This window comes from Grosmannia clavigera (assembly GCF_000143105.1).
Source record: "Grosmannia clavigera kw1407 unplaced genomic scaffold GCSC_140, whole genome shotgun sequence".
Lineage (NCBI taxonomy): Eukaryota > Fungi > Ascomycota > Sordariomycetes > Ophiostomatales > Ophiostomataceae > Leptographium > Leptographium clavigerum.
Window position 1 is genome coordinate 1,882,075 of NW_014040801.1, and position 13,261 is coordinate 1,895,335.

The window sequence follows — 13,261 nt, forward strand, 5'->3', positions numbered from 1 at the left end:
CCGACAGATGTACAATTGAGTGGACATGGATTGTCTACTAGCGACGTCTCGAAGCATCCTCATTCCACCCTCGATCACCCTCACCTGGCACATCCTCCTACGAAGAAGACGAAAAGCTCGCACAAATCAAGTCACTCAATGAGCGGATCGCATCCGAAAAGAAGTCCTTCATATAGTGCATCGCGAACAAACTGTCAGAATACTCACCCGCTGAGCCCGGCAACTACGCCACCAGATCTGCCAGATGGTGTGGAGATACACAACTATTCCAGCGACTTTCTTTCGCTTTGTAACGAGCAGAACACTGCGCAAATTGTGCAGACAAACTCGTTTCTGACCTTGGCAGTTTCGAACATGACGTCTATTTGGCTTCGAGAACCTGATCGGATGCTGAAAGAGACCGGCCACGACTACAGCGAAATCTTCCACGAATCTCCTTCTAGCAGCGAGTCAATGAACCGGCCGCCCAAGGTCGAGGTCAAGAAGCGCGTCATGGACCAAGACCCAGTTGTCCGTTGGAGCTATCTAGCTGCGTCAGAGGCTGTCGATAAGGACGTCCGGCTTCTGGAGCTCAATGGCGAGGTTGGCTTTCAAAAAGACTACTGTTCTGTACCAATGAATCGATACGAAGAGCTCTCCTGTCCACTTCCTTTCGTTTTCTTCCATCCGCTCCTTCCGTTGTACATTGACACCCGGAGGGAAGGGTCCCTGGCACGATATGTGAGACGAAGTTGCCGACCCAATGCTGTATTGGATACATTTTTGTCAGGCGGGTCCGAATACCATTTCTGGCTTCTGAGCGATCGGCAGATAGAAGCCGATGAGCAAATCACCATTCCCTGGGACTTCCGGCTTCCACGCGAGGCTAGATTTCGGATGCTTCGCATCCTTGGACTAGGGGAGGAAGACAACAGCGTGCTGGACGACGTGGATGAAGATGAATACAGCAGCATTGCTCGGTGGGTGCACCAGATATTATCTGAATATGGCGGCTGCGCGTGCGACTTAGGGGCGGACTGTGCATTTGCTCGATTTCACCGAAATTACGGCAGCAGGTTACACCAAACACAAAACGGACACAGTGGCAACGGGGGCCACCATAAGAAAAAGGCCGCGCGCAAGCCGAAACCCCATGCGTTGTCGCCAACAAGCACCGGTCATGCAACGAACAGTCGTGCTGCTAGCGAGGGCCACCTGGACGATTTCGCTGAAAACGACAAGGCATCAACATCGTCGCGCAGCAAACCTCCTAGTCGAGATATGACGCCCGCTCCACGCCAGGGGTCCTTCGACACATTGGGTATATTGACGGAGCCGACCGACCGAGACAAGAGGAAGGTAGCGATGGTAGAAGTCTCGTTCCGGCGTTTGGAGCAGCAGCCGCCAAAGAAGAAAAAGCGATTGTCTGATGGCGGTGTTTCGGAGAAATCGACCTCTAGTCACAGTAAGTCGAAATCGAAAAGCTCACCGGCGAGCAGCTCGGCGGTGCTTCCATCAGCCGATGGCGGCCACACAGACCTTGCAAACGGCTCCAATGGGCGGTATTACACCGATGCAGGAACATCACAGAACAAGGTCGATTTGCCGGCTGGTGCTGGATCGCCTCAACCAAAGACTGGATCCGCACACGCCTTTGCACCTATGTTGTCAGCTCGGAGTACCACACCTACGAACTCACGGCATACTTCGGTTGTCCCTCCGTCGACCTACTGTGATGCTAGTGTGCAAACAGATACCACAACAGGCGAGTGGTATAGCGAGAAAGCTGCTACACCACGTCCGAGGCGGAGGGTCATTTCACTCTCACGACGCCTACTAAGCTATCGACACCGTTTGCGGCCTGAAGGCAGCGGCGAAGTGAAACAGGGACAACAGCAACTGGCGGCTTCCTCAGCCGCAAACACTGACGGTTGCGATAAAGGCCAGCCATCAGAGGCGGATGTGGCTGCAACGGAAACAGAGTCATTATGCAGTGCGCAGACAGACGATGTTCCTATGACAGACGCAGCCGGCCATGCTGATGGTCCCGAAGCCGAGTCGCCAGCCCGGTCGTCTTTGGCGACCGCGACACAATTGGCAAGCTCGAATGCTGTCAAAGACGACGCTTTGGTCAAAATTCCACCGAGGAAAGCACCCGATCTCCGAGTGCAGATGCCGCAGGTGCCGGCTTTCAGCGACGCCATTGCCTCGAGCTCAATATCAGTAGCGACGCCCGTGTATAGCTCGTCGAAGGCGCAGTCGCCATTGAGTGCAGCGAGTGCGAGTCCGTTCGGCTCGTTAGCCGTCAACGGGGCGGCCCTGGCAACGCCTAGCCCTGTTAAGAAGAAGATGAGCCTGAGCGACTACACCAAGAGTCGCAAGGCTGCGGGTGGCCGTCCGTTGGTGGGAACGTCTTTGAAGCCGTCGATATCAGGTGCGGAAGAACCAAAGTCTGCTACGAGTGCGGATGGCATGGGCCTGGGCGACTCGCCGGCGGTCGGCGAGAAGCCGGGTGATGCTTCCTCGGCGGCGATGACGGTGGTGGCAACGCTCGTGGCTGGCTCAGAGTGAAGCGCTCTCGGGAAGGGACGAAAGGCAGAAAGGGAATGATTTGGGACACTGCACATATCAGGTCACCCTGTGTACGGTTTCATTGCGAGCTTTGTTTATGACAAGAACTTTTCAGGACTTCCGGACGACGCTTCGGAACCGTTGCGTTGACATGATCGAGAGCCGAGGGAAAAGTAGGGGTGGAGCCTGCCATGGTTTTCGGGAAAAGGGGTGGGATTGGCACATGGGATTGTATTTGGCTCAAAACAAAAGGCACGAGATTAAGAAATCGCCTCTGCCGAAATTTGTCTTGTCTCTCGCCGCGTTTTGTATTATTGGGGAAAGGTGGACGATCGGCCCATTGGCTCATGCGAAGACGTCATGTTTTATACCACATTTATTATTATTTTTATAAATTACATCACCACGCGACTGCATGGTGTATGTGTCTATGGAAATGAGAGAGTCAAATGTCTGCGCAGTGAATGTTCTGTCGGAGCCAGCCGGCAAATGTGGTGGGTGCTAGACCGGCCCCCAGTTGTCTTCCTTAAAGATGAGACGGGCCAGCCGGTGACGCACAAAGAGGCCGAGAAGGCCGACGACAGTCTGTACGCCGGTGACCTCGAGCGCAAGGCGGTCCTCGCGCATGGGGCCACGCCAGACAAGCCAGAGGTTGAGCAAAGTGAGATTGGAGGTCTCCTGGATTTGGCCGGTGGTGGGATCCTCGACGAGGCGGAGAAGGTGCAGGCGAGCCAGCAGGCGGAGGGTGGCAGCAACAGGGGCTTTGGGCTGGCGATCAGGGGACCAGACAGTGACAGAGGGCTCGAGCAGGGTGGTGCGAGCATTGAAGCGCGGCATGCGGTGGCGGGGACAGGGGACGAGGCCGAAAATCTGGGGCGCAGAGTAGGCAAAGTTGGCGATCTGGGGGAGGAGCAGCAGAATGAGGGTCTTGGAGAAGTGGCCGAGGATGCTGACGACGACAAAGACCATACCGGCAAAGTAGCAGTAGGTGTCACCGACGAAGACGCGTGCGGGATACCAGTTGTGGGCGAGCAGAGCGAGAGAGACGCCGAGAAAGGGCAGGAGGAAGTAGAGGCTGAAGAGATGGCTGTCGGTGGCCGGATGGGGATATGGTTCGGCGAGGAGGTAGAGGCCGTCATTGAGGATGAGCAGGGCGGCGATGACGACGGATTGGGCGACCTCGATGCCGTTGATGCCGGCGAGGATGTTGATGCTGTTGGGGGAGAAGATGGCGACGGCGGTCATGTAGAGGTAGTAGAGGGGGCCGAGGTTGACGAGGTCGCCGAGATAGGGCTGCAGGGCGGTGGGGACGACGACGGAGGTGACGCCAAAGTCGGTAAAGTAGACGACGAGGAGGGGGATGGCGGCGAAGGCGGGAATGAAGAACTTGTGTCGCCAGCGGATGTCGAAGAGGTCGTCACCGATGCCAAGGAGTGTGATGGACTGGAGGGAGATGATGGCCGAGAGGAAGGAGGAGAGCTGAGGGTTAGCAGGGGGGAGAAGAAAGAGAAAGAAAGAAAGACAAACGAGAGAAAAAGAGACAGGAGAGAAGAGTGACGAAGGCACATACCTTGGAGTGTGGAAAGAGGTGTAGCAAACGGCCGCGTTGCACATGGGTGGCCGACAGGACGACGTCGCGATTGCCTCCACCGCTGGTAGCCGCCACAATGTCTTTATAAAAGGGCACAGGGATGAAGACGATGATGGCCAGCAGGTAGACGATGGCACAGACGGCACCCATGCACTCCGGCAGCACGCGGCGGTGCGTTTTGTTGAGGTCGGCGCCGCGGATGCCAGCGGCCACAAACGTCGGCCCCAGCCAGCGGATCATGGCATACGATGCGGCAAAGGCGATGCCGCTCAGCGCCAGCGACGCCGTCAGAGGCGCCCCATCCGACCGCCGCACCGTGTTGGCCAGCACAGCCGCACAAGCAGCCACAAAGGCCAGCAGCGACCAGGTCTCGGCGTGCGAGAGCGCGCTGGGGATGCCGGCTGCGAGGGCCTGGTTGATCGACTTTGTGTCAATGGGGGTGGTAGTGGTGGTGGTGCCAGTGCTGCTTGTGCTCTGTGTGTTGCTGGCTGCAGACACGGAAGAGCCGACCGGCCGGGTCGAGGATGAGGCCATGTCGACGAAACGAGACCAGAGAGACAAAAGAGACAAAAGAACAAAAGCTCGTGAAGCGCAAAGCTCAGCGCAAACGCAGCTCAAACGCACCTCCCACTCGCGTATTCGTTCGGCCGCCTGTACACAGCCATTCGCTGTTGTCGGAAACAAAAGAGAAAAGAAGCACCGAAGGCCAGTCCAGGACGAGCGTCTCGACGTGTACGGTAAAGGCGAAGACGCGGAAGCAGAGGAGGGGTGTAAGAGGAGGACGATGTTGGAAAATGACACCCTGGCGGGAAAAAGGTGGTGGATACTCTTGGGCGGAGACCTCTTGCCTGTACAGGGATCCGCCGTGCCTGGCCCGCTCCTGATTGGCTGTAGAGATAGGTTCCTGCAGCCTCCCGAGCTGGCAAGAGCGCTGACGAGAAGGAGCGTTGGTAGCGCGGGGTAGCTTCCTGATAGGTCTTTTCTTTTCGTTCTTCATGCCATCAAACAGAAAGCTTGACACCAACATCAGCAACAAAGCGGCATCTTTACGTAGAGCCGGGGCTTCGCACTATTTCCAACGACTGGGTTCTCCGCACAGAAACAAGACTAAGGCAGTAAGCGCTAGACGTGCTGTGTGTGCCGTGAAGACGGTGATATTTGGGTGCCCTCGGATAATGAACCGTTCGGGATGTTGGAGGGGGGCGGGAAGGACAAGAGATGGTGGAAGGACAACCGAAAATGAAAGCGACAAGGAACGAGAACGGTCCGACTGACATCTCTGCTTCTCTTGGCAGTCCTGTGAAGCCATGCCAGATCAGTGCAGCCTGCTTCGTTCTCGCCTTTATCTGACTCTTTCCTCTGTGCTTTACTTTCTTCTGCTGTCTGTTTTTAAACAGCTCTCTTTGGAACATTTGCCCTCATATCACATAGTCGGCCTTTTTGTTCCCTGTCTTCCTCAACATGGTGTCGATGGACGAAAAAGAGGCTTCTGAGACTGATGCTGTTACGATCACGATTGCCACAGCCTCTGTGGGTCTCCCTCTGACCTGGAAGACTGTGATCTGGCCAAACAGAAAGACCAGCACCAGCACACGGACCGACGTCTGTCCACGGCGCTCTCACGCATCGCCAGCAACACCAGCTCCGCCATCCGCTTCCACCAGCTACATGAGCAAGAACAGTGCGGACGATCCAGCCCTGCCGCTCAATTTTCCGTCCCACAAGAAGTGGCTGATCATCTTCCTGCTGGCCAGCATGACATTCATGACGCCTTTCGCCTCGTCCATCCTCGCTCCGTCCATCGGCTTCATGGACAGCGAGTTTGGCAATGACAGCCTCACCATGGGGTCGCTCGCCGTGAGCATTTATCTCTTGTGCGTCCAAGAGAATGCTCCGATCATCTGTCTGGATGCTGACAGGCTCGCACACCACACAGGGGCTATGCCGTCGGACCACTGTGTTTGTCTTCTCTCGGTCTCTAGCTGCCGGCTCTTCTGGCTGACCTTTGCCCTCTGCAGTTCTCGCCGGGCAGTCCGAGATCTACGGCCGCCACGTCGTCCTCGTCAGCTCCAACATCTTCTTCTGCGTCTGACAGACCGGCTGTGCCCTGGCCCCATCGCTTGGGGCTCTCATCGGCTTCCGCTTTCTCTCTGGAATCGGTGGCAGTGCCTGCTTGACTCTGGGTGGCGGCTACGTTAGCGACCTGGTAAGATTGGATGTTGAAGAGAGAGGCCAGGCTCTATCGGTGTGGACGGTTGGCCCGCTGTGAGAACGAGAAGCACACCCCCTCATCCGCTCTGCTCAGGCTGACTGTAGCACAGTATTGGTCCCACGATCGGTCCCCTCGTCGGCGCCTGGCTTGGCCAGACGATAGGGTGGCGCTGGAGCTTCTGGATCGTGCTGATTCCCAGGACCCTCAACACGATAGTGATTGCCATGTTCAGCTGCGAGACCAGCGACCGAATCATCATCCAGAACAAGCTCAGGCGGCTGTCCAAGCAGCTCGGGCGGACGGATTTGCGCAGCTGCTACGAGGACCTTGATGCGGTGCCAGTGCCACGAAAGACGATCCTGGCACACGGACTCATGCGGCCGCTGAAGATGCTTTGTCTGTCGCCGACCATTTTCATTCTGTCGCTGTACATTGCGTTTGCCTACGGCGTGCTGTACCTGCTCTTCAACACCATTCCCAAGGTCTTCCAGGACGGCTATGGCTGGAGCATCGGCATCACCGGACTCGTGTATATTCCGCTCGACCTCGGGTATGTGGTCCCTCTTCTGTGCAGGCGGCAGCGCTGACGGCAGAAGCTACGTCTTGGGCCTCTTTGTGTTCGCCCACATGTCGGACCGCACAGTGCTGCGGCTGAACAGGAAGAACAACGGCGTGTTTGAGCCGGAGATGCGCCTTGTCGACTGCATCTACTTTGCCTGCTGTCTGCCCGTCACTTTTTTCTGGTACGGCTGGTCGGCCAGCTACCGTGTTCATGTGAGCTGCTCTCCGTCCGTTTCTGCAGGCCTCCTTTCTGATGCAGACAGTGGATCGTGCCTGTTCTGGGCCTGTTTCCGTACGGGTTTGCGATGCTGGGCATCTGGCAGCCGCTGCAGGCGTACATGATCGACTCGAATGGCTACTATGCGGCCAGCGGGATGGCGGCCTTTACGGTGCTGCGGTCCGTTGTCGCGGCGTTTCTGCCGCTGGCCGGGCCCAGCATGTACGAGACGCTCGGTCTGGGCTGGGGCAATAGTCTACTGGGTTTTATCTGTGTGATTCTGATTCCGGTGCCTTTGTTGATGTATCGACATGGCAAGGCACTGCGTCAGAAATTTCCACTGAAGCTTGCGTAGGGGCTTATAGGGGGTACGCAGTATTTATAGGCAAATATAGGCAGTTATTGGCAAATACAGTTCAGATTGCAGGGTTACAGGAGTATATAGTTGGCACTCTATTGTGGTTGCTCTTTGTAGCTATCGTCTGTCTCATCTCTTCGTCTCGTCTCTTCTGCCTCTCCGTCCCACTCTTCGTTCTTGTCCCCTCTCCTCCGTCGTTCTCTCTCCACCTACTCCTTGCTCCTTCCCCTCCACCCTATAATTTGCTCCTCGACTGAGGCGTCGTCAAGGGATCGTACGTCTCGCGCGACAACACATCCTCGGGAACACCATTCGGGTGGCTCGTCAGCGAACGGATGTCGACCAGATCGGGACCAAGATCGCGGATGGCTGGAGCGCCGAGCAGGCGCATATCCATCTCGAGCTCGTCCTTAAGCAGGGCCATGGCACGACTGACGCCGTCGACGCCGTAAGCCGACATGGCGTACAGAAAGGGACGGCCGATGCCGACGCCACGAGCGCCGAGACAGAGAGCCTTGAGAATGTCGGTGGCACGGCGCAGACCGCCGTCAATGTAGATCTCCAGCCGGTTCTCCAGTCCGCGAGCACGCAGAGCCGGCATGACCTCGGCCAGGACCTCGAGGCTGGAGCGCGCAAAGTCGAGCTGACGGCCGCCGTGATTCGAGAGCACGACGCCGTCGACAAGACCCGTCTCGGCCGCCCGAATCACATCCTCGGCCCGCTGCACGCCCTTGAGCACGATGGGCAGCCGCGTGACGGTGCGGAACCATGGCAGGTCGTCCCAGCAGAGACTCGGGTCGATGAAGCTGCTGATGGCCCGGGCTGCTCCCTGTGTCGTGTCCGTCTGCTCGCCCTCCTGCTGCTGCACCGCACTGCCACCGTCACCCAGCGCCGCTGCCTTGGCCCGCATATCCTTCTCGCGGCGACCCAGCTGCGGCGCATCCACCGTGATGAAGAGCCCGCGACAGCCCCGACGCTCGGCGTGCTCGATGATTCGCCGCGTGATCGCCCGGTCTCGGTTGACGTACAGCTGCAGCCACTGGGGCGGTGGACTGGCCCCTGACGACGCCATCGTATCGGCCACATCCACAATCTCGTCAAACGAACACGATGCCAGCGTCGGGATCATCTGCACCACCCCGTGTCGTCCGGCCGCTCGCGTCAGCACCGTCTCGCCCTCCGGGTGACCCAAACGGCCCAGTGCCGTCGCCGTCACGTAGAACGGCGCCGTCACCCGGCTGCCCAGCATCGTCGTCGACAGATCCACGCGTGCCACGTCCACCAGAACCCGTGGCCGGAACCACACCCGCTGGAATGCTGCCCGGTTCTCTCGCAGCGAAATCTCGTCGTCTGCTGCGCTCGAGTAATATGCCCATGCTCCTCGCTTCATCACCCGTCGCGCCACCGCCTCAAAGTCTAGCAGGTTGTAACAGCTGTCTAGTGCCGGCATCGTCTCGCGGGCTGTCGCCACCACTGCATCTTCTGCTGCTTCGGCCTCCTCTTCTGGCGTCCGCACCCGTGTCTTCTCCGCCGCTGCCACCGCTTCCATGTCCGCCACAGGACCCAGGTGCTTCGATTGGTCCAGGTACTTGTCCAACGTGTCGGGCGGGTGCACCGGGTCAAACGCTGCCGTCGCGTCCCGTCCGGCGTACTTGAGAATGATCTTCTCGCCGCCCGGATGCTCTGGCAGAAACTCCGTCACGTCATATGCTCGCCCGTGTACAATCACCCAGCACGACTCCCGGCTCGTGTGCTTGCCCACTTCTGCTGCTGTCGGTGCCATCTTGGTGTTTGTTGTCCTGTCGTCGTTGTTGTTGTTCCAAGTTCGACGATGGGGCTGGCTCGATTCTCGAATGAATGGTAAATCGCCCGTCTGCAATTGGGCCTGCTCCATGCTTATAAGCTGCACCTGCTCTTCCCCATTCTCCCTTTGTGGGGAGGCCCCATCCATCGGTTCAGGCTCGGCTTTCCTCTTGCGGGGTACTAGACTCCCTGTGGGCCCCACCTATTATGTCCATTGGTGCGTCTTGCTCGGCTGCTCGGAAACCCTTCGGCTCAGGCCACTCAATACGGCCAGATAACAGAACATGAGCATGTACATAGAAGGGGTATAGTACTATAGATACAGCAACGGAGAAGCCAAAATAAGTCGCCCAATTTGTCGTGTGCCACCAAGATCTATGCCAAAACCCAGATAACAATAACAAAATCAATGTGTGCCGATGGCCTCCTACCTACTCGATGACGTGGACGAGCTGGCCACACTGCCCGGTCGCCGTAGCGACCCACTGCTGTTTCCACCATTGCTGTTGGTCAGCGAGTTATTCCCGCGGAATCGGGACATGAAGAAGCCGCCGGCGCCCAGGCTGCTGCCACCTATCGCGCTGATCTTCTCGCGGCTGGACACGCTGCCCTTATCGCTGCCGCCCACCTCCTTCAGTGAGTTCGGCTCGATGTGTGACTGTGGGAAGTACCCCCATTTGCCGCGCGAGTTGGTGCCCGCCCAACACCAGTGAGCAGGACTGGCATCTGAAAAGGATTAGTAAGCAGATTAGGTAAGGAACACCGCACAAGACTTCGCTTACATGCAACATTGGTAATCGTCTCGTTCTTGTCGAGACGAAGCCACTCGCTGCCGCGATACGCGCTGCCCGTAGCCCACTTCCACCGTGTCACCACCCGCATCGAGCTCGTGCCTTGCGTCCGGATCTCGCTCTTGGACGGCGTGTCTAGCCGGACCATGTCCGCCGGAAACGCTGCCCGCATGTTATCATACCAGCCCACGCCCCATTCGCCCTTGTACTTGACCGGGAACTCGATCCCGACCAGCTTGGCTCCCACTGGAAATTGGTGTGGCCACGTGTCGTCAGGCGGCCGCCGCAGCGAGCCGTGCATCTTTCGGAACGTCTCCACCGCTTTGCCCGTCGGCAGCTGTGACAGCTCCGGCCGGATGCCCTCCAGCTCCGAGTTCACCGCCGGCATCGAGAAGTGTAGGTCGTAGTTGTTCTGCACCTCCGGTGGCCGGTCTAGCCCGTCCACAACTGTGATCCCCGGCACATCAGGCAGCGGCCGCGGATGCCGTGCCAGGTGCTTGAACAGCTGACCCTGGCTGAAGAACACCGTCGCGTCGCTCTGCTCTATCGTCCGTCCCTCCTGCATGCAGAACAGGCACGCATACAGCGGCGCGTCGATCTGCTTCGCCGGCAGGTGGCTCTTGGACAGAAACCGGAGCCGGAATCCGATTCCCTGCATCCTGTAATTTGCGTCGGGCGCGTTGTTGCGGTCTCTGTCGACCTCCGTCCACTGCAGCTCGTAGAGGCAGTGCGAACACTTGGCCGCAAAACTGCCGACACCGCTATACGACTGTAGAGAGAGCAATTGTGTCAGTATTGCAAGTGCTGAGGGAAGACCGAGAAGGAAAAGAGCAACCGACCAGCTTCTGCACCCGACGAACGCCAGCAGCCCCACGCTGAACCTCCTTGGCACCTTCGCAGAATCCCTTGAGCAGGTGGAACGAGCTGCCGGGCCCGATGTTGCAGTCGGCAGGCCGAGGCGCAACAAAGGCCTCGCTGGCCTCGCGCAAACTAGTCGGTAATTCCACAGGGATGAGACCAGAGTCAATGGCCACCACCGGATTGATAGGCTCCAGGCCCGGCTGTTCCGACACCCGTTCTGGAACCTGTCCCGGAGCCTGTCCCGGAGCCTGTCCCGGAGCCTGTCCCGGCAACAGCGGCAGGCTCCTTTCCGGCGCAGGAGAGGCGGCCACGGTCGGAGACGAGCTGAGCCGGCTCTCTGACCCGAATGAGGACGCAAAATTGGGCACGAGCCCACCACCGGGAGACCCGGGGCTGAATGGCTCTGTGCCCGACTCGCGTGTCCGACCGGGCTCATCCATGTATGAGGATATGCTGAAGATGGATCCGTTGGTCGTGCTGGCCGTCGTGGCCGTCGTGGCCGTCGTCATGGTGCTGTACCTTGACTGGCGCTGTGCTGCTGGCGGAAAGACCAACAGAGGCGCATGTGGTGATTGGGGCTGCCGAGATGACAGTGGCCGCATCTCGGCAGCCGCAAAGTCCTGGGGCAGGTGCAACGTGACGGTTCGGGGGGACGTACTGACTGACGGCGCATACTTGCGTTCGCTCTCGTCGACCTGTGCCTGCCAGATGTCGACCGCATCGTCCATGAGCTGCACGTCCGACTTCATCGAATATGCTGCCAGCGAGGGGATGCCTATCTGGGGTGGCGGAGGTAGTGGTGACGAGGCCAGCAGGCTCTTTGGGCTCTGGGCAGACGACGACAGATCCGGCAGCGTCGGCGAGTCGGGTCGTGTGGAAACGCGTCGCCGCCGCTCGACCACCACTAGGGCCTCTTTTCCGGCAAAGTCCCAGCCGTGTTGCCCGCCAGTCGTCTCGTCCTCTTCTCCCTCGGGGATGGTGTCCACCGGCCGCTGGCCCAGCTGCCACGGATTGGTATTCGGCTCGGGGGGGACGATCTCCGGGATGGGAGACGGTGGACTCGATAGCGGCGGTGGTGGTGGAGGAAATGAGGGCGGCAAAGACCGGGTGGCCGTTCGTGGTGCCCGACCGCCGTTGTAGCCGAGGTCCGGTCCGCTCTGTGAGCCCATCACGGGCAGATCGTCGCCATACTGCGTCTGGGAAGGCCCAGACTGAAATGAGTCCATGGTGTTTCGTCGCGAAACCACGGGACCGTCGACAAACGGCTCGCCGCTGCTGGGATGAGGACTCGGTGCAACCACGCTGTCCAGGTTGCTGGCGAAGCTGCTTCTCGCGCCGATGCTGTCCGTGTGCGAGACGACAGACGGAAAGAGCGGACCAAGAGGCGACGCCACGGGTGCCTCCAGCTTCATGCGCTTCAGGATGGACGTGACACGCAGCGTGGTCTGCTGGGCTAGCTTGCCCAGATCCTTGTATCTTTCGCTGTCAAAGGTGTCAACGGTGGTGTAGTCATCAAAGACGTAGACAAGCTCGGTCAGGGCAAAGATGTGCTCGGCAATTCCATCTGGGGCGCGGGCAGACAGAATGGTCAATTAGCAAACGAAGAGGAGGTCTGACACGCCACCGAAACTCACCATGATCCTTCAGGGCCGAGACAAAGTTGATGCCGTACAGGCTGAGCTGGCGTCGAGCAATGGGCTCAATGGTCTTGCGGGCACGCTCGGCCTCTTTGACGAGGCCATGCGCAGCCCGGGACATGTCCTCGTGGCCGCCGTCGTCGGCATTATCGATGGCAATCCTGGCCTTCTCGAGGATCTCGAGAAAGGAACTGAGAAGCAGGTCTTCGACCTCCTCATCCATGGCGGGCAGAAGAGGAGGGCGGCAGGCCGGAAATCAAGTGGATGCGACGTTGCGGTAGCAGAGCCAACAGAGCCAGCAGAAGAGGCGACACGAGACGAAACGAGAGGCCGGGGTGGAAATAGAGGAAGAGAAAAGAGAAACGGAAATAGGAACAGGAATAGTGACAAGATGGGGGGGGGGGAGTGCTGAGACGCAGGCAGGACAGCCGTGCGGTTGGAGTTTTTGTGGATTCTCGAGCACCAGGGGTGGGGGGGGGTCAGAGAGACGACGAAGGATCGGGGGGGCGGATAAGGGAACCCAGCGAAGTCGCCGCCTAGGTGGTGATGCACGGATTGCGATGAATGGTGGAAATGATGGTAGCGAAGGCGAACCGATGCAAAGGTTAGTTTCTACGGAGTACAAGACCCGAGCTCAGACCAACGGCCGACGGCGTGCGTCGTGCAAACGTAGAAGGAAA

At 58.7% G+C, this 13,261-nt stretch overlaps 5 protein-coding genes across 5 annotated transcripts; 2 read left to right on the forward strand and 3 right to left on the reverse strand.

Moving 5' to 3' along the window:
• Window positions 1-354: 354 nt before the first annotated feature.
• Window positions 355-2,550, forward strand: CMQ_1740 (uncharacterized protein; the record flags this gene model as incomplete). The annotated part of the gene is made up of 4 exons (XM_014318819.1): window positions 355-582; window positions 811-959; window positions 1,083-1,444; window positions 2,009-2,550. 4 exons carry the CDS (start codon window positions 355-357, stop codon window positions 2,548-2,550), a joined length of 1,281 nt encoding a protein of 426 aa, XP_014174294.1.
• Window positions 2,551-3,051: 501 nt separating this feature from the next.
• On the reverse strand, window positions 3,052-4,675 carry CMQ_765 (udp-n-acetyl-glucosamine-1-p transferase; the record flags this gene model as incomplete). Its single annotated transcript, XM_014317844.1, has 2 exons — window positions 3,052-3,936; window positions 4,121-4,675. The coding sequence occupies 2 exons, from the start codon at window positions 4,673-4,675 to the stop codon at window positions 3,052-3,054; spliced, it is 1,440 nt and encodes a 479-aa protein (XP_014173319.1).
• Window positions 4,676-5,602: 927 nt separating this feature from the next.
• Window positions 5,603-7,486, forward strand: CMQ_592 (major facilitator superfamily transporter multidrug resistance; the record flags this gene model as incomplete). Its single annotated transcript, XM_014317671.1, has 7 exons — window positions 5,603-6,015; window positions 6,078-6,100; window positions 6,160-6,194; window positions 6,237-6,406; window positions 6,463-6,903; window positions 6,935-7,127; window positions 7,178-7,486. 7 exons carry the CDS (start codon window positions 5,603-5,605, stop codon window positions 7,484-7,486), a joined length of 1,584 nt encoding a protein of 527 aa, XP_014173146.1.
• Window positions 7,487-7,724: 238 nt separating this feature from the next.
• CMQ_1557 (mitochondrial fmn-dependent dehydrogenase) lies at window positions 7,725-9,440 on the reverse strand (the record flags this gene model as incomplete). Its single annotated transcript, XM_014318636.1, has 1 exon — window positions 7,725-9,440. One exon carries the CDS (start codon window positions 9,438-9,440, stop codon window positions 7,725-7,727), a length of 1,716 nt encoding a protein of 571 aa, XP_014174111.1.
• Window positions 9,441-9,719: 279 nt separating this feature from the next.
• CMQ_990 (sh3 domain containing protein) lies at window positions 9,720-12,804 on the reverse strand (the record flags this gene model as incomplete). Its single annotated transcript, XM_014318069.1, has 4 exons — window positions 9,720-10,018; window positions 10,075-10,852; window positions 10,923-12,508; window positions 12,579-12,804. The coding sequence occupies 4 exons, from the start codon at window positions 12,802-12,804 to the stop codon at window positions 9,720-9,722; spliced, it is 2,889 nt and encodes a 962-aa protein (XP_014173544.1).
• Window positions 12,805-13,261: the final 457 nt, after the last annotated feature.